Source organism: Oncorhynchus mykiss, chromosome 1 (genome assembly GCF_013265735.2).
Source record: "Oncorhynchus mykiss isolate Arlee chromosome 1, USDA_OmykA_1.1, whole genome shotgun sequence".
In the NCBI taxonomy this organism is placed as follows: Eukaryota; Metazoa; Chordata; class Actinopteri; order Salmoniformes; family Salmonidae; genus Oncorhynchus; species Oncorhynchus mykiss.
The window spans coordinates 48,826,090-48,848,539 of record NC_048565.1 but is presented as its reverse complement, the minus strand read 5'-3'; the positions used below and the strand labels follow the sequence as shown (position 1 = coordinate 48,848,539).

The window sequence follows — 22,450 nt, the reverse complement described above, 5'->3', positions numbered from 1 at the left end:
GCCTACTGGTCAGACTGAGAAGGCGAGCACACCATGCACCGCTTCTGAGCATATTACTCGCCAATAGCCTATCTCTCGACAACAAGGTCTTCCAGAGAGACATTAGAGATTGTGACATTCTCTGTTTCACGGAAACATGGCTCATGTTGTATGTTGTCGGAGTCGGTACAGCCACCCGGTTTCTTCACGCATCGCGCCGTCGGTAACAAACAACTCTCTGGTAAGAAGGAGGGCGCGGGTGTATTGCCTTATGATTAACGACTCATGGTGTGATCTTAACAACATACAGGAACTTAAGTCCTTTTGTTCACCTGACATCAAATGCTGACCGTATTATCTACCAAAATAATTATCTTTGATTATAGTCACAGCCGTGTATATCCCCGCCAAGCAGATACCTCGACGGCCCTGAAATAACTTCACTGGACTCTATGTAAACTGGAAACCATACATCCTGAAACTGCATTTATTGTAGCTGAGGATTTTAACAAAGCTAATCTGAGAACAAGGCTTCTTAAATTCTATCAGCATATCAAATGCGCAACACAGGCTGGTAGCGTACTCGACCATTGCTACTCTAACTTCTGCGATGCCTACAAGGCCCTCCCTTCGGCAAATCTGACCAAGACTCCATTTTGTTGCGTCCAGGCTATAGACCGAAAGTAAAACAGGAAACGCCCGTGCTCATGTCTATCCAACAATGGTCTGACCAATCGGATTCCACGTTTCAAGATTGCCTCGATCACGTGGACTGGGACATGTTCCGGGTAGCCTCAGACAATAAGCATGCTTTGTAATGTTTCTAAAACAATAAATGTATTTCTAGTAAGAAGTAATGTGGTATATTGATTAATTAAACATTTTGTGACCTGAGTCTTTTAACCAAAATATCACAGATGAGACAAAAAATTTCAACTGCCTCTTTAAGGGCGGAGGTTACCGTGGTAATGCGGCTCGAGTCCTGTTTGTGGCTGTGAGATATAGTCTGACTAGTAGAAGCGTTGTCTTCTCTTGTCATCGTAGGGTATTGTGTGTAGATTGATTGAGGGGGAAAAAAATATTTAATACATTTTAGAATAAAGCAGTAAGGTACAAAATTTGGAAATACTTTCCGAATGCACTGTATATGCGACCAATATGGACGCATTTAGAGCCTTTGTTAGCATACATACATGTCTTAGGTTTGATATATCACCAGTGTTTGGATGCGTGTTTACAGATTAAAAAATGTAATTTAGCAAATCCGTTAAAGTATTCCCACAAATAAAATATATATATATATATATATATATATATGTATGTATGTGTGTGATCATCATCTCTGTCTGGGCATAGTTGTGGTGAATTTTCAGTGTATAAATTCTTGTAATTATGTCCTGGCCCCCTGACCACCCACTCGTACAAATATCAGCCCTCACCTGAATCTAGTCCTTTTGAGGAGCTGTCACACTGACCTGCAGGTGGTTTACTGTTCCAGCTAATCTATTTGTGACCCCCCTCCCCCCCTTTGATCAGTCCTATGATGCCCCTGAATCTACCAGCACAATGCCACAAGTCATATCCACAGCTGTGATCTAATATAAACTGTTGTGGTCACAGTACCAAAGTTAGACTACTTCTTTCTCTCTCCAGAAAGTCAGATTAGAGATTGCGTGCAACAGTCTAGCAGCAAGCAACCCTTTCTGTTACCAGTTTCCCTGGCTTCTAAACATGCATCAAAATGCTGCTTCCTCCTATCATATCATCTGAATTGAATCTTTTCATTTGAGAAATTGTATGGTGGTTAAGTGGATAAGGATGATCTGTTATCTATCTGAAGATTTGATTTGATCAAACAGTTGAATCCTGTTCCGCAGGAGTCTCGCTAAAGGTCATCCGGACCTGTTGTTGTCCTGAAGAGCTTAGTGTAAGTCTGTAGCCAAAAGGTGCATCAGTGGAGGGTCATTACCTGCCCTTCATTAATGAATTACTACAATGCTTTGTCTACCTGGTGTGATACAAAGCAGAGTCAGTGAGTTGGTCAGCTAACCAACATACTCTAAAATAGCCAGCACTATGTCCAGATTAAATGTGTGTTATGGGTGAATGTTACTGCTGGTAAGATATTATTCCAGTAGAGGCCCACTGTCTGCTGATTTGTTTCGGGGCTCAGATTTATCCACCTGTTGCTGGTATACTCGGTCATGTTCTCTTATTTAGGTTCCCATGGCGATTGCTTTGTGGTGGCGAGCATGGTTTCTTCCATTGTCGGATGGCTAGGTTTTTGCTTGGACTTTTCAGGGTCTGTGGTGGCTGACAAACTGGTTGGTCATTTTAGTTTCAATCTTACTAAACCTGAATCAGAAGCAACACACATCAGACACTTATGTTTTTTACTACAAACTCAGACTCACATGAACTACAGACTACCTAAATTGCATACAGTCTTCAAATACTAGCTCTAACAGTCACAAATAACTACATAGCGGACACAATTTACCACACACTGTCACAACAAACTACAGTGCTTGGCCTATAAACAGGCAGGGTTGGGGAGTAACGGATTACAAACAAACTAACTGTAATCCATTACGTTAATGGCAAATACAGTTGAAGTTGGAAGACAGGGAACTTTTACTAGGATTAAATGTCAATAATTGAGTTTTAATGTACAGTTGATGTCGGAAGTTTGCATACACCTTAGCCAAATACATTTAAACTCAGTTTTTCACAATTCCTGACATTTAATCCTAGTAAAAATTCCCTGTCTTAGGTCGGTTGGGATCACCACTTTATTTTAAGAATGTGAAATGTCAGAATAATAGTAGAGAGAGTGATTTAGTTCAGCTTGTATTTCTTTCATCACATTCCAAGTGGGTCAGAAGTTTACATACACTCAATTAGTATTTGGTAGCATTGCCTTTAAATTGTTTAACTTGGGTCAAACGTTTTGGGTAGCCTTCCACAAGCTTCCAACAATTAGTTAGGTGAATTTTGGCCCATTCCTCCAGATAGAGCTGGTGTAACTGAGTCAGGTTTGTAGGCCTCCTTGCTCGCACACACTTTTTCAGTTCTGCCCACAAATGTTCTATAGGATTGAGGTCAGGGCTTTGCTATCAGAAGCTTCTAAAACCATGACATCATTTTCTGGATTTTTCAAGCTGTTTAAAGGCACAGTCAATTTAGTGTATGTAAACCTCTGACCCACTGGAATTGTGATACAATGAATTCTAAGTGAAACAATCTGTCTGTAAACAATTGTTCTAAAAAATTACTTGTCATGCACAAAGTAGATGTGCTAACCGACTTGCCAAAACTTTAGTTTGTTAACAAGAAATTTGTGAAGTGGTTGAAAAACAAGTTTTAATGACTCCAACCTAAGTGTATGTAAACTTCCGACTTCAACTGTATATTGTAATCAGATACAGATACTTTCGAAAAAATATACTGAGCAAAAATGTAAACGCAACATGTAAAGTGTTGGTCCAATGTTTCATGAGCTGAAATAAGTTCCCTGAAATGTTCCAGAAACATAAAAAGCTTATTTCTCTCAAATTTTGAGCACAAATTTGTTTACATCCCTGTTAGTGAGCATTTCTCCTATGCCAAGATAATCCATCCACCTGACAGGTGTGGCATATCAAGAAGCTGATTAACAGCATGATCATTACACAAGTGCACCTTGTGCTGGCGACAATAAAAGGCCACTCTAAAATGTGCAGTTTTGTCACACAACACAATGCCACAGATGTTGCAAGTTTTGAGGGAGCGTGCAATTGGCATGCTGACTGCAGGAATGTCAACCAGAGCTGTTGCCAGAGAATTTAATGTACATGTTTCTACCAAATGCCGCCTCCAACATCGTTTTAGAGAATTTGGCAGTACGTCCAACTGGCCTCAACCACATACCACGTGTAACCACACCAGCCCAGGGCCTCCACATCTGGCTTCTTCACCTGCAGGATCGTGTTAGGGGGAGCTGAGGCGTATTTCTGTCTGTAATAAGGCCCTTTGTTGCACACGTACAGTATACACAGGTTCGTTGTTAGGTTTGGGTATGCTGCTCCTCTTTCCTGGTTTCATTTCAATGGCCTTTTGCACTACACTGTAGAGTGTAGCGGTTTCTATGGGAAATGCACCTAGAAAGGGTGGATGTACAGAGTGGATACAGAACAGCACCAAAAGGAGGCTGAATATGCTGTTTGTGTTGATTTTTCGAAGGTACACTGTTTTGGTAAAAAATGAGCTGACTACAGCCACACAAGTCTGACCAAATGGTCCAAGCCACCTTACTTTTGCTGTGATAAGTCTATTTTACCCTTTGGCCATCATATTAGACTGAATCACTTGCCCAGCTGAGATATAGACCAAGAAAACTCATCTTATAATGGCGTCCTTGTGTATGTATTGTGCGAGGCACTGCATTTTTTTGTGGTGAAGGTGACCTGTAGTTAAAGACCGAGTGGTATTGATTGATCGATCTCTGCCTCAGTATGCAGCTTTGGCATGAAAGACTGCTGATATCATATGGTTAGCAGTTAAGATGGACACCACTACAATATACTCACATAGTGTGATGATGCTCATATGAAGGCCATTACAATATACACTACAGTTCAAATGTTTTGGGTCACTTAGAAATGTCCTTGTTTTTGAAAAAAAAAAAGAATGTCCGTTTAAAATATCATATTGATCAGAAATGCAGTGTAGACATTGTAAATGACTATTGTAGCTGGAAACTGCAGATTTTTTTATGGAATATCTACATGGGCATACAGAGGCCCATTATCAGCAACCCATCATTCCTATGTTCCAATGGCACGTTGTGTTAGCCAATCCAAGTGTATCATTTTAAAAGGCTAATTGATCATTAGAAAACCCTTTTGCAATTATGTTATCACAGCTGAAAACTGTTGTTCTGATTTAAAGAAGCAATACAACTGGCCTTCAGACTAGTTGAGTATATCGGGCATCAGCATTTGTGGGTTTGAGTACAGGCTCAAAATGGCCAGATACAAAGAACTTTCTTCTGAAACTCGTCAGTCTCTTCTTGTTCTAAGAAATGAAGGCTATTCCATGCGAGAGATTGGCAAGAAACTGAAGATCTCATACAATGCTAGTACTACTCCCTTCACAGAACAGCGCAAACTGGCGCTAACCAGAATAGATAGAGGAGTGGGAGGCCCCCGTGCACAACTAAGCAAGAGTACAAGTATATTAGTGTCTAGTTTGAGAAACAGACACCTCACAAGTCCTCAACTGGCAGCTTCATTAAATAGTACTTACAAAAACACCAGTCTGAATGTCAACAGTGAAGAGGTGACTCAGGGATGCTGGCCTTCTGGGCAGAGTTGCAAAGAAAAAGCCATATCTCAAATTGGCCAATAAAAATAGAAGATTAAGATGGGCAAAATAACACACACTGGACATAAGAAGATTGGATAGAAGTGTCATGGACAGATGAATCTAAGTTTGAGGTGTTTGGATCACAAAGAAGAACATTCGTGAGACGCAGAGAAAATGAAGAGATGCTGCAGGAGTGATGCCATCTGTCAAGCATGGTGGAGGCAATGTGATGGTCTGGGGGTGCTTTGGTGGTGGTAAAGTGGGAGATTTGTGCAGGGTAAAAGGGATCTTGAAGAAGGAAGGCTATCACTCTATTTTGCAACACCATGCCATACCCTGTGGATGAAGCTTAATTGAAGCCAATTTCCTCCTACAACAGGACAATAACCCAAAGCACAGCTCCAAACTGTGCAAGAACTATTTAGGGAAGAAGCAGTCAGCTGGTATTCTGTCTATAATGGAGTGGCCAGCACAGTCACCGGATCTCAACCCTATTGAGCTGTTGTGGGAGCAGCTTGACCGCATGGTACATAAGAAGTGCCCACCAAGCCAATCCAATTTGTGGGAGGTGCTTCAGGAAGCATGGGGTGAAATCTCTTCAGATTACCTCAACAAACTGACAACTAGAATGCCAAAGGTCTGCAAGGCTGTAATTGCTGCAAATGGAGGATTCTTTGACAAAAAGCAACGTTTGAAGGACACGGTTATTATTTCAATTAAAAATCATTATTTATAACCTTGTCAACGTCCTGACTATATTTCCTATTCATTTTGCAACTCATTTCATGTATGTTTTCATGCATGGAAAACAAGGACATTTCTAAGTCTCCCCAAACTTTTGAACGGTAGTGTAGATGCACTTACTGAAAATCGACGGGGGCGCCCTTCTGGGGAAGGACACAGGTGAAAATCCATAGGCTCCAAGGTGCGACAATGAGAAAATGCAGTTAACCCGTCATTGAAAATAAGAATTTGTTCTTAACTGACTTGCCTAGTTAAATAAAGGTTAAATAAAAAATATATATAAAAAAAACAATAGACGACATGTCCTAGAACGATCTAAAGGCTTAGAGACTAAGCAACGTGCCTTCACTGCTCTCGGGGCCATCAGACCTGAAGGCGGGAGAACGCGTTTGTCTGCCCCCATCTCCTAAACTATCTCGAGGATATCCGATCATCATCCTTGTCATCCCATAACTCGCCTTCGCCTGACACTACGTCATCAGACCATGAGGGGAGGGAATGGAGGCTATCCATGACCTCTCCCCAACTGGGTTCCTTCGCTGTTGGCTCGGAGGCGTGTGCTAGGCTAGGCTAGTTAGAAGCCTAGCAATTATAAGCACAGTAGAATGCTATAGCCTTTAGAACTTTCAGACAGTTTCCATAATGGTTATAAGATATCTAGCTGGCAAACATTTAGTTGTGAATTCCATTCTGTAACTAGATTAGCTAGCGCGTGCTGCACAACAGTTAGTAACTCGCTTGTGAAGAAACACCATGTGACTGGAGACTGCCATTAAGATTCATAATGAAAAATGTGACTGGTGAAATTAAGAATGTGATCTGCTGTGTCTCCTATTGTATTGCACAAGTTGACTGCATGTATTTACTTAAAAAGTAGTTACAAATATTAAAACATTTCAAAGAAATAGTTTCAACACTATTGACAATATTGAAAAACCATCCTGTGGTTATTAAAAATAAGAATTTGTTCTTAACTGACTTGCCTAGTTAAATAAAGGTGGGCTAACCCAGCCTGGTCTCATAGACTAGACATAACATGGTAAAGGTACATTTGTCCACTCAAATTAGTATTGTTACATTTGGTATGGTTACATAAGAAAGAAAGATAGTTAATTAAGGCAAAAATGAAAGCAGGGTGATTTGTAGTGGTGGATGGGTGGGCGTATACACGAATGTCGAATCTCATCATGGACAATTTACTATCAACTATCAACTTTTCAACTATTTACTACTTTTTAGCTACTTTGCAACAATATTGATAACAACGATGCTGTTTTAAATCCACTAGCGTTCTATAATTACACTAAGTTTGTGTTGCTTACATCTGCAAACAGCTAGTTTGTTTTAGTAAGTTGGGCCTAAATCTTGTTAGCTCGGTAATGCTAATCGCTAGCTAACTAATACATGTACTGAGTCAGAGCAAACATAACTAGCCATATAGCCTGATAATACCAGTGATGGTGTAGACCTAAATTTGCATGTGTAACAGTATCTTCTAAATCAAAGGAATACACAAAGCAAGAATATGTTAGCTACATGAAGTAGCTAAGAGAGGACATTCAATGTATATGAAGATTATAGGGTCCCCTAGGAACACTTGTCAACACTGGTTTCTACTCGGTCACAATAACTCCTCCCTGGCATTTTCTTTTGTAATGTCAAAACACTGCATTTAAAGTACCCTATATTATATTCTAACTATAGAATTAGAATAATCATTCTATTTCCATGATTCCAACAGTTCACCCAAGTGTTATGCTCTAAATCACAAGTCAAACCGCAATTTTAACATATTGTGTAGCCCTACGTGGCAGTGTGGAAATGGATGAAAATTCCGAAAATATATTTTGGTTTGAAGTTGCATTGAACAGTATAAAACAATCAGAAAGGAGAGAAACGAATTGAAATCACTTAGAATGTATGTGTTGCCACCCTAGGGTCACGCACTACTCATAAAGCAAATGTACAACTTTTATCATTCAAAAACATAAAATACTGTCAAAAATGTTTACACCATAATATAATCATTTGGCCATATCGCACAGCTCTACTTAGCATCTTAGCTAACCCTAACCTTAATCCTTTTAGCTTACCCTTGGCATTGCGCATGGTGATCTTTGGCTTGTGTGCGGCTGCTCGACCATGGAAACACATTTCATGAAGCTCCCGACAAACAGTTATTGTGTTGACATTGTTTCCACAGGCAGTTTGGAATTCAGTAGTTAGTGTTGCAATAGAACAGGCAATTTTTATGTGCTACGCTCTTCAGCACTCAACGGTCCCATTCTATGAGCTTGTGTGGCCTACCACTTCGTGGTTGAGACATTTTTGCTCCTAGACGTTTCCACTTTCTTCTAGACGGGGCAGCTCTAGCATGGCAGAAATTTCATGATCTGACATGTTGGAAAGGTGGCATTCTGTGATGGTGCCATGTTGAAAGCCAGTGTTTGTCTATGGAGATTGCATGGCGGTGTGCCATTTTATACACACGTCAGCAACGTGTGTAGCTGGAATAGCCAAATCCGTTAATTTGAAGGGGTGTCCACACACTTTTGTATATATAGTGTAATGTGACAAAAACTATTGACTTAAATTGTTGTGCATCATCATGGGTAAGCTCTGGGAATCTTTCAGCTGAAAAATGTGGATCTTTGTGTTTGTGGATGTTTGGGTTTCCATCGCATTTTCAACTCTACCAATGATTTTGCCATCAAAATCATTGTTGCGATTTAAATAGCAAACATGCCCAATCTGGTTTTGGCGCATGCTCCCTAGACGAGTTCGCTGATAAAGTGGACAGGGGGTTATGAGATCTGGAGAAGAGCAAGATTATCATTTTATTTGATAATTGACAGCCAAGCACCAATCATGACATCAGCTTTCAAATAATAGCCTACCCTCGATATTTAGCCAACAGCTTTCAAATAATAGCCTACCCTCGATATTTAGCCTTTTGGCTTAACACCCTAAATAAACCCTCTTCATGTTGACTGCTAGGTTGGTGATGATGAGGGAGTTTGGGTTAAGGACACAGATGGATTAGATGTCCTGTTATGGTTTGAAATGCAAATGCATAGAATTCATCGACGTTGTTCAAGCATCTCCCATAGAGGCATCTTCAAAGGAAGTCCAGGCGAGCTCACAGCAGAGGGCCCTTAGGTAATTGGTTCAGGGGGATCTTGTTTAGAAAATTATCATCCATTATATTTCTGTTCATTCCCAGCAGCTACTGTACCACTGTATGATTTAGTGTAACCGCATCATACATTTAATTTCATTGGGCTCTCTATCTGGCAGTTGTCCAGTTCTTATTGGGCTCTCTGTCTGGCAGTTGTCCGGTTCTTATTGGGCTCTCTGTCTGGCAGTTGTCCGGTTCTCATTGGGCTCTCTGTCTGGTAATTGTCCGGGTTCTCATTGGGCTCTCTGTCTGGCAATTGTCCGGTTCTCATTGGGCCCTCTGTCTGGCAATTGTCCGGTTCTCATTGGGCTCTCTGTCTGGCAATTGTCCGGGTTCTCATTGGGCTCTCTATCTGGCAGTTGTCCGGTTCTTATTGGGCTCTCTGTCTGGCAGTTGTCCGGTTCTCATTGGGCTCTTTTTGGGGAAAGGCAAACAATTGTATTGTTTAAAAATATTTAAAAAATAATCAATTAGAATGCATATGGTTTTACTCTTTTCTATCTCCAAGACGGTTGGGACACATGGCATTAATGGACTAGATTGACTGTCTTTCTAGCGTCTTCTAGTCATGCACTCTCGTGTAGGTTCGTTGAGAGGGGTTGTCATGGTTACCTGTTTCATGCAGAGGTGAAAGAAAAGCCCACCCCCACATTTAAATGAGAGCTACTGATTGGCTGAGTGGCTGGTTACAGACCCCCCTCCTGATTCTACAATGTTACTAAAGGGAAAGGGGGATACCTAGTGAGTTGTACAACTGAATGCATTCAACTGAAATGTGTCTTCCGCATTTAACCCAACCTCTCTGAATCAGAGCTGCCTTAATCAACATCCACGTCTTCGGCGCCTGGAGAGAGGGCAGTCCTGCATTATGATTGGCCTGAGCAGCTGTCACTCAAATACAGATGCCTATCACGTACAAAGAAACTGGACTAAGGAGGGCTAGGGGGCCCTCAAGCAAATTGTGTGCTGTGTGCTCTTAGGCAAGGTTTTATTGCCTTGACTCTCACTGTGTGTGGTTTGCCTGTGGTGTGTTTCTCTGACTGTCATCAAGACAGATGTCACTGAGAAATGGAAGGTGAATTGTAGCCTACATAATGTGCGTCAGCTTCTCTTTACACAGCTTGAGTAGGGTGAAATGGTGATCTTTTCTGTGATGTCTCTTTTGGGCTAGACTTCTAGGTCAATGGCCTTTTTGATAGTGTACTGTACAGTTAGTACATACACCGAGTCGTACTGTTAGTTTTTTATTCATGAACTCAACAATTTGCTCAGTATATTGGCAAGCCTAGGTGCCTGTTCATATGAACTTGTACTGTGAGTGTATTTGTACTTGTGTGATTGTTTGCTCTTGGGCATGCGTGTGTTTGTTTTGTATATATGTGTCCTTCTTCAAACATTGGAGTTAACTGATAGCTGTGTATACATAAGGGCCATAGAGCTAGATGAGGATATCAGTGTTCCTGACAGATAGACATGGTCTGTGTCCCAAATGCCACCATATTCTCCATATAGTGCACTGTTTTGAAGCAAGGCCCATGGGGTTCTGAAGGGAGTAGGGTGACATTGGTGACGCAGACCTGATTCTGTTCTTGGTCATTGTTGTTGGGAAGCACAAGGCTAATCCATTCTGCACATGTGTATATTCTCCACACGTAGAGAACAGGCGAATGAATGGTGCTTGTTTAATAAAGTTATGTCAAAGCTGAATCTCAATATCTGCAAGATCACATAATGACAATATTCTACATAACAGAACCGAATATAATAGCATAGTATAACGTTACTGTAAGACGAAAAACACCAGCGCCACTGTATTTTTCTCTCATGTGGCCAAAACTCAACAGAGTGTGCCACTAGGCACAATACACATGTAGGCTACGCTGGTTTGTTAAAGCTCAGACACACCGGTAGGATTGTCAAATGTTTGCCTGCCGACAGGACCTCTGACTGCCGGCACTCTGTTCAATATCTTGTGTTCACACAGCAAAAATCTTGGAAGTCATCAGCCTTGTTAAAATACTCCAAACCAGAAGGTGGCAGTAGCATTGTTTGGCCAAGCATATCTGTGCATTTTTGCTTATGATCTAGATTTTAATCTATCTGCGCTAGTGTTGCTATTGTGTAGAAAGCCCTTGTTGATACTAGCCAGATAGCAACCACTAGATAACTACCTAGCAAGATGACAAAGAAACAATTTAATTCACTCTCCAATCCCATACTGCCAGTTCATAGCCAAATGTTTAGCTAGCTAACTAAAGTTAGCATATTCGCTAGCTAGCACATAAATGTGATTTAATTATACTGAACAAAGATATAAACGCAACATCCAACAATTCCATCGATTTTATTAAGTTCATATAAGGAAATTAGTCACTTTAAATATTCATTAGGCCGTAATCTATGGATATCACATGACTGGGCAGGGGCGCAGTCAGTGGCTGGGCCTGGGAGAGCATAGTCCCACCCAGATTTGTTTTTCCCCACAAAAAGGCTTTATTACAGGCAGAAGTACTCCTCAGTTTCATCAGCTGTCTGAGTGGCCGGATGTGGCGGTCCTGGGCTGGCGTGATTACACGTAGTCTGCGATTGTGAGGCCGGTTGAACATAGTGACAAATTCTCTAAAACGACTTTGGAGGTGGCATTGTGTTGTGTGACAAGACGGCACATTTTAGTGGCGCCTTTTATTGTCCCCAGCACAAGTTGCACCTGTGTAATGATGATGCTGTTTAACCTCTCTAGGGGGTGTGGGACTGTAACGTCCCACCTGGCCAACATCCAGTGAAATTGCAGAGTGCCAAATTCAAAAACAGGAATACTCATTATAAAAATGCAGAAAACATACAAGTGTTATACATCGGTTTAAAGATACATTTATTGTTAATCCAACCACGGTGTCAGGAGTTACACAAGTCGGAAATAGAGATAAAATGAATCACTCCCATTTACTCAATAAATGTTTGTTTTGTTCGATAAAGTCCCTCTTTATATCCAAAAACCTCTTTTTGTTTGCGCATTTTGTTCAGTAATCCACGGGCTCAAAGGCAGTCACAACAGGCAGATGAAAAATCCGAAAAGTATCAGTAAAGTTCGTAGAAACATGTCAAACGATGTTTATAATCAATCCTCAGGTTGTTTTTAGTTATAATAATCAATAATATTTCAACCGGACAAAAGCTTCATTAATATAAAAGGAAAACAAGAAAGGCGCGCTCTCGGTCGTGCGCATGAAAAACCTCTGGTCCACTCATTCAGAGTGGTCTTACTCCCTCATTTTTCAGAATACAATCCTGAAACAATTTCTAAAGACTGTTGACATCTAGTGGAAGCCATAGGAAGTGCAATTTGAGTCCTAAATCAATGGAATCTGAAAAGGCAGTCAATGGAAAACTACAAACACAGAAAAATCCCAACTCCTGGATGGATTTTTCTCAGGTTTTCACCTGCCATTTCAGTTCTGTTATACTCACAGACATTAGTTTAACAGTTTTAGAAACTTTGAAGTGTTTTCAAGGATAATTTTGCTCCTGTAGGTATCAACATTTTCTAAAACATTTTTGGGGATGAAACATTTCATTTGTCCCATAGAAATAACAGATTTATACATGGAAAAACGGTCAAACATTTAATCAAAAGGAAGAATGTTTTGAAGTGACTGTCCTATATCTGAGAGAGATAATGAAGCTAATAATTTTTACCATGGAATTAGTACCAGTCAAAAGTTTGGACACACCTACTCAGTCCAGGGTTTTTCTTTATTTGACTTTTTTCTACATTGTAGAATAATAGCGAAGACATCAAACTATGAAATAACACATATGTCATCATGTAGTAACCCAAAAAGTGTTAAACAAATCAATGTATTTTTGTATTTGAGATTCTTTGAAGTAGCCACCCTTTGCCTTGATGACAGCTTTGCACACAGCTGTGCATTCTCTCATCCAGCTTCATGAGGTAGTCACCTGGAATGCATTTCAATTAACAGGTGTGCCTTGATAAAAGTTAACTTGTGAAATTTCTTTACTTCTTAATGCGTTTGAGCCAATCAGTTGTGTTGTGACAAGGAAGGAGTGGTACACAGAAGATAGCCGTATTTGGTAAAAGCCAAGTCCGTATAATGGCAAGAACAGCTCAAATAAGCAAATAAGCAAAAAGAAACGACAGTCCATCATTACTTTAAGACATGAAGGTCAGTCAATGCGGAAAATCTCAAGAACTTTCTTCAAGTTTCTTCAAGTGCAGTCTCAAAAACCATCAATCACTATGATGAAACTGGCTCTCCTGAGGACCGCCACAGGAAAGGAAGAGTTACCTCTGCTGCAGAGGCTAAGTTCATTAGAGTTACCAGCCTCAGAAATTGCAGCCCAAATAAATGCTTCACAAAGTTCAAGTAACAGACACATCTCAACATCAACTGCTCAGGGGAGACTGCGTGAATCCAAAATAAAATCTTCTCAAATCAAACTTTACTTGTCACATTCGCTTAATACACGTGTAGACCTTACCGTAAAATGCTTACTTACAAGCTCTTAACCAACAAACAGTTCAGTTCAAGGAAGAGTTAAGAAAATATTTACCAAATAAAAAAGTAACACAATAATAATAATAATAATAATAATAATAATAATAACAATAATGAGGCTATATACAGGGGGTATCGAGTCAGTGTGCGAGGGTACAGGTTAGAGGTAATTTGTACATGTAGGTATGGGTGAAGTGACTATGCATAGATAATAAACAGCGAGTAGCAGCAGTGTAAAAGCAAAGTCAATGTAATAGTCCGGTGGCCATTTGATTAATTGTTCAGCAGTCTTATGGCTTGGGGGTAGAAGCTGTTAAGGAGCCTTTTGGTCCTAGACTTGGCGCTCTGGTACTGTTTGTCGTGCGGTAGCAGAGAAAACAGTCAATGACTAGGGTGACTGGAGTCTCTGACAATTTTATGGGCTTTTCTCTGACACCGCCTATTATATAGGTCCTGGATTGCAGGAAGCTTGGCCCCAGTGATGTGCTGGGCCATACGCATGACCCTCTAGCGCCTTACGGTCAGATGCCGAGTAGTTGCTATACCAGGCGGTGATGCAACCGGTCAGGATGCTCTCGATGGTGCAGCTGTAGAACTTTCTGAAGATCTGGGGACCCATGCCAAATCTTTTCAGTATCCTGAGGGGGAAAAGGTTTTGTTGTGCCCGCTTCATGACTGTCTTGGTGTTTTTGGACCATGAAAGATCGTTGGTGATGTGGATACCAAGGAACTCTCGACCCGCTCCACTACAGCCCCGTTGATGTTAATGGGGGCCTGTTCGGCCCGCCTTTTCCTGTAATCCACGATCAGCTCCTTTGTCTCGCTCGCATTGTGGGAGAGGTTGTTGTCCTCGCACCACACTGCCAGTTCTCTGACCTCCTCCCTATAGGTAGGATAATTGTAATCATAGGTCATCAGTATTTTCCAATGCTTGCATGTTAGCAAGTACAATTGTTGGCAGTGGGAGTTTACTCGCTCGGCTACGGATTCTCAAAAGGCAGTCCGATCCGCGTCCTCTTTTCCTCTGTCTTTTCTTAACGCAAATTACGGTAATCCCAGTTTTGATGTCCAGAAGTTATTTTTGGTCATATCAGACGGTAGCAGCAACATTATGTACCAAATAAGTTAAAAAAACAAGTTACAAACAATGCAAGAAAATTAACTAAATAGCACAATTGGTTACGGGCATGTACAGTGCCTTGCGAAAGTATTCGGCCCCCTTGAACTTTGCGACCTTTTGCCACATTTCAGGCTTCAAACATAAAGATATAAAACTGTATTTTTTTGTGAAGAATCAACAACAAGTGGGACACAATCATGAAGTAGAAGGACATTTATTGGATATTTCAAACTTTTTTAACAAATCAAAAACTGAAAAATTGGGCGTGCAAAATTATTCAGCCCCCTTAAGTTAATACTTTGTAGCGCCACCTTTTGCTGCGATTACAGCTGTAAGTTGCTTGGGGTATGTATCTATCAGTTTTGCACATTGAGAGACTGACATTTTTTCCCATTCCTCCTTGCAAAACAGCTCGAGCTCAGTGAGGTTGGATGGAGAGCATTTGTGAACAGCAGTTTTCAGTTCTTTCCACAGATTCTCGATTGGATTCAGGTCTGGACTTTGACTTGGCCATTCTAACACCTGGATATGTTTATTTTTGAACCATTCCATTGTAGATTTTGCTTTATGTTTTGGATCATTGTCTTGTTGGAAGACAAATCTCCGTCCCAGTCTCAGGTCTTTTGCAGACTCCATCAGGTTTTCTTCCAGAATGGTCCTGTATTTGGCTCCATCCATCTTCCCATCAATTTTAACCATCTTCCCTGTCCCTGCTGAAGAAAAGCAGGCCCAAACCATGATGCTGCCACCACCATGTTTGACAGTGGGGATGGTGTGTTCAGGGTGATGAGCTGTGTTGCTTTTACGCCAAACATAACGTTTTGCATTGTTGCCAAAAAGTTCAATTTTGGTTTCATCTGACCAGAGCACCTTCTTCCACATGTTTGGTGTGTCTCCCAGGTGGCTTGTGGCAAACTTTAACCGACACTTTTTATGGATATCTTTAAGAAATGGCTTTCTTCTTGCCACTCTTCCATAAAGGCCAGATTTGTGCAATATACAACTAATTGTTGTCCGATGGACAGAGTCTCCCACCTCAGCTGTAGATCTCTGCAGTTCATCCAGAGTGATCATGGGCCTCTTGGCTGCATCTCTGATCAGTCTTCTCCTTGTATGAGCTGAAAGTTTAGAGGGACGGCCAGGTCTTTGTAGATTTGCAGTGGTCTGAACCTCCTTCCATTTCAATATTATCGCTTGCACAGTGCTCCTTGGGATGTTTAAAGCTTGGGAAATCTTTTTGTATCCAAATCCGGCTTTAAACTTCTTCACAACAGTATCTCGGACCTGCCTGGTGTGTTCCTTGTTCTTCATGATGCTCTCTGCGCTTTTAACGGACCTCTGAGACTATCACAGTGCAGGTGCATTTATACGGAGACTTGATTACACACAGGTGGATTGTATTTATCATCATTAGTCATTTAGGTCAACATTGGATCATTCAGAGATCCTCACTGAACTTCTGGAGAGAGTTTGCTGCACTGAAAGTAAAGGGGCTGAATAATTTTGCACGCCCAATTTTTCAGTTTTTGATTTGTTACAAAAGTTTGAAATATCCAATAAATGTCGTTCCACTTCATGATTGTGCCCCACTTGTTGTTGATTCTTCACAAAAAAATACAGTTTTATATCTTTATGTTTGAAGCCTGAAATGTGGCAAAAGGTCGCAAAGTTCAAGGGGGCCAAATACTTTCGCAAGGCACTGTAAACCTGCGCAGAACGTCATCCGCAGATGCGTTTAGGGATCCTGTAGGTTCTTTAGTCAGGCCGATTAAAGATTCAGAAAAAGTCGGATCTGCAGCTGCTGCCTTTTTCCTAAAGGCCAACTGTTGCGCGTGAACTGGCGCATGCATGTTCTGTGGTATATTTTGTATTTACACAACGTTTCTGCGAGCGTGTCCTGCTTCCATGATCATTCTGATCAGAACAGCGGTCACCCGGGTGTCCCATCCTTACTAGAGGTCGCATCTACTGGTCTGCAATGACATTTTGTTGTCTTGATTATTAAGCCAGTTGACATTTTCTGTAGACATGGTGCAACCGGTGGTGGGCCAGCTAGATCTTAATTGCCCTTTTACTGATGAAATAATGAAACTTTGAGTGAAGAGCTGGTAATATGTTGCAGTGTCAATTATAATGCAACTCAACTGAGCCAAGACCCAAAACGAATCATTGCATCTAGTCCTATTCATCACACGTGGACGTTTCATTTCCTCTGTGTTATGAGGTCAGACAGACTTGAACCTGCATCCGCTTCTGCAACAACATCATCCTACAGATTCAATCTTTCACGGGGCTGTACACACTGGAGGACAGCTGTATCTTCACCGGTACACAAGGTGTAACGCAACCCCCCCCCCCCACACATGTACATAGGCCTACAGTTCACCACTCTATCTCCATCCGGTAACTTCCTCTCCCATAGAGTGTAGCCTGTTTTAGGTCGGTGAGGCTTTGACTGCTCCATAATGCTACCCTCTCAGGAGGAGAAGGAAGCCACTCCAGAGGGTGGAATAGCTACAGCTGGTGCTGCAGTGTAGTAGTAGGATGGACTGGCCGTGTGTGTGTGTGTGTGGTTAATAGAAGGGTGCGAGGCATGTCTGAGTGGTGTCTTTGTCCCAGCCTCTCTCTCTCCTCAACTGGCTCCTTGAGAAGGGACACCCAGCTACCCTCTGGTCTAGACGGGCATCCAACCACCCTGTTATCTACCGCCACTGACAACTACACCAGTGTTTCCCCTACCATAAATGACGTGGATAAAGACGCCTGGCCTAGTTCTGTTGCCCATCTGCCTAAAACCAATTTGAAACCAGTTTTTACATCATTCACCTTACCAGCATTGTGTTTCCACATCTTTTTTTCTTGCCAGTACATGATGTACGGTACATTCTGGCGTACTACTACAGTATCCACATTCCACCATCCAGGCCAAAAACTCCCACAGATTGCATCACTGGCCACCTCATTATGGGATGATCTGGTTTTAAGGATTTGCCTCTTCAGTCTGCGTAGGGGGCTTTAGCCTAGGCTGATCCCATGTGTGGTGTATCCCATGTTAGTCATGTGTATGATGGCTAGCCCACCTAGCAGTGAACATTGTGACATTGCCTTAACACTGACACCACTGTGCTGATCTCCCCTGTCGTGTTGCATGAAAGAGTGTGTGTTAAAACCCTTTATCATGAGATCCTCAATACGGGGTCATTCCATATGATTTCAATCACTTTCTGACTGCACCCCTTTTGATTTGAACGAAACCTTCTATACGTGTTTGCCCATGGTAGAAGCAATGTTCCCTCTAAGCTCCGGGCAGCTCCCCAGGGACTGCCGGCAGAGACGCATGAGATTGAACTTCACTCAACTTTCTAGAGTTTTCCCCTGTTAGTTAACGCGATCAACGTTTCCCTTTACTGTGGGAATTGTGATCGAATCAATGCAATATTAGCCACTTTAAATGCAACATACCGAAACACAACGAACTAGGCAAGAGATTTTGTTGTAGGCAGAGCGCATCGTAGTAGGATTCTATTGCATTGACGGGCACAACTCAGGCCCGTACTCTACACAGACCAGTTCGCAATAACCGATCAGAGCTGCAGTAGGCTTATATGCAAATAGGCTATTGCTATATATGGATTTGTACCATTCACTTTGAACTAGACTGTTTTACAGCATGAGCGGTCGCAATTATTCTGCTTTTGTTTTGAGATCAAAGCGAGAGCTACACGTGTGCACATTTGTTCATATTCTTTGCTAGTTAATGAGTTATTAGCCCAGTTATAGCTAATTTGTATTCAGCAATGTAGGAGTGATTGCTCCCTACAAGAGCACAAAATGTGTGCATTTCTAGCCATCTTTAAAAAGCGAGTCAGGTGAAGCGCTTTTTTTTTTGTCTTAAAGGGGCGGTGTTTAATTTTGAGACCGGCTTGAATAAGCTAAGTAGCCAATCGGCAAAGGGTAGCATCATTTGTCTGATTCTCTGTAATAATAGTGTGGGAATAATAATGAGTTTTATTTTGTCAAGTGGTTTCTTGCATCAAACAACACAGCAAAATGTCCAGTCACCTCCTTGTCTGAATGACAAATGGATAAATTGGTTGATGTCAAGCCGTGCATGTTTTTTTCAGTCTCATGGAATGTAGGCCTGCATTGGCTGCTACTGTGAGCTGAATGATAGAACATCTATTTCCATGTTAAAATGTTATCTGATGCATTTTCTCCGTTGTTTTTAGCCACAGAAGCCTACTTGGCCACTGTTAAAACAGTAAATTAAAGTGGGTACAGCCTCAGTGTTCACAGTAAACGCAAACCAGAAATTTCCCAAGTTTCAAGTTTGCGCTCAACAGACCTGAAATTTGCTCAGTGACGAAAAATATTAGAGGGAACATTGGGTACAAGTGGTCAGAAAGTTACTTTTTAGATTCCCAAAACATTCAGGAGACATTCAGGAGAGAGTGCATTTTGAATGCGCCCCCCTACCACGAGCCTTGTGTCTTCATCACTGAAAAAGATGAATGGTTGAGTTTGATATCATTTGAAAGCTTAAAAACACGGTTGTCAAACTGTTTTATGATTCATAAATAAAAAATGATTTTAAGATTAAATGTACATTTTCTACAAATGCATAAATGCTCCCCCCAAAACAATCTTAATGTTCATTTACATTACCAGTCAAAAGGTTTGACACATCTACTTATTCAAGGGTTTTTCTTTATTTTACTATTTTCTACATTGTAGAATAATAGTGAAAACATCAAAACTATGAAATAACACATATGGAATCATGTAGTAACCAAAAAAGTGTGAAACAAACAAAATATATTTTCTTCAAAGTAGCCACCCTTTGCCTTGATGACTGCTTTGCACACTCTTGGTATTCTCTCAGCCAGCTTCATGGGGTAGTCACTTGGAATGCTTTTCCAACCGTCTTGAAGGAGTTCCCACATATGCTGAGCACTTGTTGGCTGCTTTTCCTTCACTCTGCGGTCCAACTCATCCCATACAATCTCAATTGGGTTTAGGTCGGGTGATTGTGGAGGCCAGGTCATCTGATGCAGCACTCCATCACTCTCCTTCTTGGTCAAATAGCCCTTACACAGCCTGGAGGTGTGTTTTGGGTCATTGTCCTGTTGAAAAACAAATGATAGTGGAACTAAATGCATTCCAGGTGACTACCTCATGAAACTGGTTGAGAGAATGCCAAGAGTGAGCAAAGCTGTCATCAAGGCAAAGGGTGGCTACTTTGAAGAATCTCAAATATTTTGGTTACTACATGATTCCATGATTACTACATTATATCATAGTTTTGATGTCTTCACTATTATTCTACAATGTGGAAAATATTCAAAATAAAGAAAACACTTGAATGAGTAGGTGTGTCTAAACTTTTGACTGGTACTGTATGGAGGCTTAAACCCTATTTTACCTCCTCTGAGGTGTTGTTATGCTCGTCATCGGTTGAGACACAGCAAACTCTTGAATACAAGGTGGGTGTCATGTTTTGACTGATAAATGTACTAAAATGTGAATAAAGCTACAATATCAACTTTAAAATGTTGCCACAAAGATGGTTGGAGGTCCACACATGAGTGAGAATAGTGACTTGAGTGAGAATATCCATTGTTATAAGTTAAACTGTCAATCTTCCATAGGAAATCTAATGAAGTCATAGAAATATAGATAATAGAATAGACGGCGGGGGGATTGATGGACATCTTACTGGTAGTAATTGGAAGTTAAAGTTTCATTTAAATGTTAATGGTATACCAGCTAAATTGCAGGGGTCTGAAGGGATAGGTCCATTCTATGAATTATCTTTCTTTGATTGAAATGAAACACACCCTGTATTCAAGAGTTATGCGGTATCTCAACTGATGATGGGAATAACACAAATATATCAGATGTCAAATAGGGTCTAAGCTACAACATTTGTGAAAATGAGAAAAATCGGAGTTCATACGTTTAGATAATTGACGGTTAAACAACAAATAAATATATATATATATATTTTTTTTTTTTCAATAAATCCTTGAATAGCAACCCTGTTTGTAAGCTTGAAAGGTTTCTTTCAAATCAAAAGGTGTGCAGTCCGAAAATGATTGAAATCAGATGGAACGACCCTACCGTATCATAGCTAGCTGGAATATAGCCTAATATAATGGTAATCGAAGGGATTTATGCTACAATGCAGCTTTGTTAAATTCGTATCGGAAATGTGTTTTTGCCTCTTTTTTTTTTTTACAGAAATGCTAACAGTGTTTGTTTTTCTGTGTCTTCTCTATAGTAAGCATGTTTCTGAACACCCTAACCCCCAAGTTCTACGTGGCTTTGACGGGGACCTCCTCCTTGATATCTGGACTCATACTGGTAAGTTGATAATATTATGCCATTTAGCACGTTTATCCAAAGCGACGTACGTACATTTTATTATATGATAATCTATGCTATTTAGCAGACCATTTTATCCAAAGCAACTGACTTACAGCACAGGGAGTGCGGAGCCTACACTACACTTAAATATTATGTGAAGCCAGTGGGAATTGATCCCACAACACTGGTGTTGCTATCGCCGTGCTCTTGCCACCTGAGCCACACAGGATCACCAAGTTGAGCCCTCATTTGTCTAGTACAGTGATTGAACTGTGCTGCAGTGGTCTTCGTTACAAGGAGAAGAAAAAGAGAAGAGCTACAAGCTAGCGAACCCCCTACCTCTCTCCGTAGACTGGCCAGTTTGTTTAGCCGCCTGGCAGCGACGACGTGTCTCACAGGCCTCTTAATGTGTCCTATGAATAATTACAGCGGAGAAGAAATTCTGTGTACTCGGCTCGGCTGTGATGTGTTGCAATACAGATGCATATCAGTTATATGAATTACAGTCAGTGGAGACTGGAGAGGTTTAGATAATTGAGTGGTCACTTTAGGACAGTACGTTACTCCATCGCCAGCTCTAGACGTAGCCTAGATATGAAAGCGATACCGTTGGTGTGTATGGATTAAGACCATTAAAACTATTAAGGTCGAGGAGTGTGCGCGTGTTTGCGGACACGGAGTCTGAGTTGCATGTCGGGGGCATCTTGTCTTGATTAGGCCATGCTAAAACAGAAGTATCTGATGTGTTGATTGCCTGTGTGCAACTTCTGTATAAATGTGTATCGGACGTGCAATTTGTCTCATAACTTCAGTATTTAGACCGCTAACTTCCAAACATTATGCTATGTTAGTTTGGGTTATGTTGTACTTAAAGCAGCATACCAAAATAAGACACTATTACAACGTCTCAGTCGTATGAAGTAGCCCAAATGGTATTGGACTGAAAGCCCTAAAGACGGATTCAAATATTTTTTTTGACCTTTTTTTATTTATTTAACTAGGCAAGTCAATTAAGAACACATTCTCGTTTACAATGGCGGCCTACCAAGAGTCAAAAGGCAATCCTGTTGGGACGGGGGATTAAAAATGTAGGACAAGAGACACTACGTCGAGAGAGACCTAACACAACACGACGACAACAACATTGTAGCAGCACAACATGGTAGCAGCACAAGCATGGTACAAACAATGTTAGGC

At 41.1% G+C, this 22,450-nt stretch overlaps 1 protein-coding gene across 4 annotated transcripts in view; it reads left to right on the top strand.

Annotated features, from left to right (window-relative positions):
• The window catches only part of LOC110524343 (suppressor of tumorigenicity 7 protein homolog), a 77,683-nt gene that overhangs the window by 43,948 nt on the left and 11,285 nt on the right, over positions 1–22,450 (top strand). For all 4 annotated transcript variants that reach the window (XM_036979294.1, XM_036979309.1, XM_036979301.1 and 1 more), the window contains one exon: positions 21,168–21,250. In XM_036979294.1, coding sequence (XP_036835189.1) covers positions 21,168–21,250 — 83 coding nt within the window. The remainder of the gene's footprint in view (positions 1–21,167; positions 21,251–22,450) is intronic.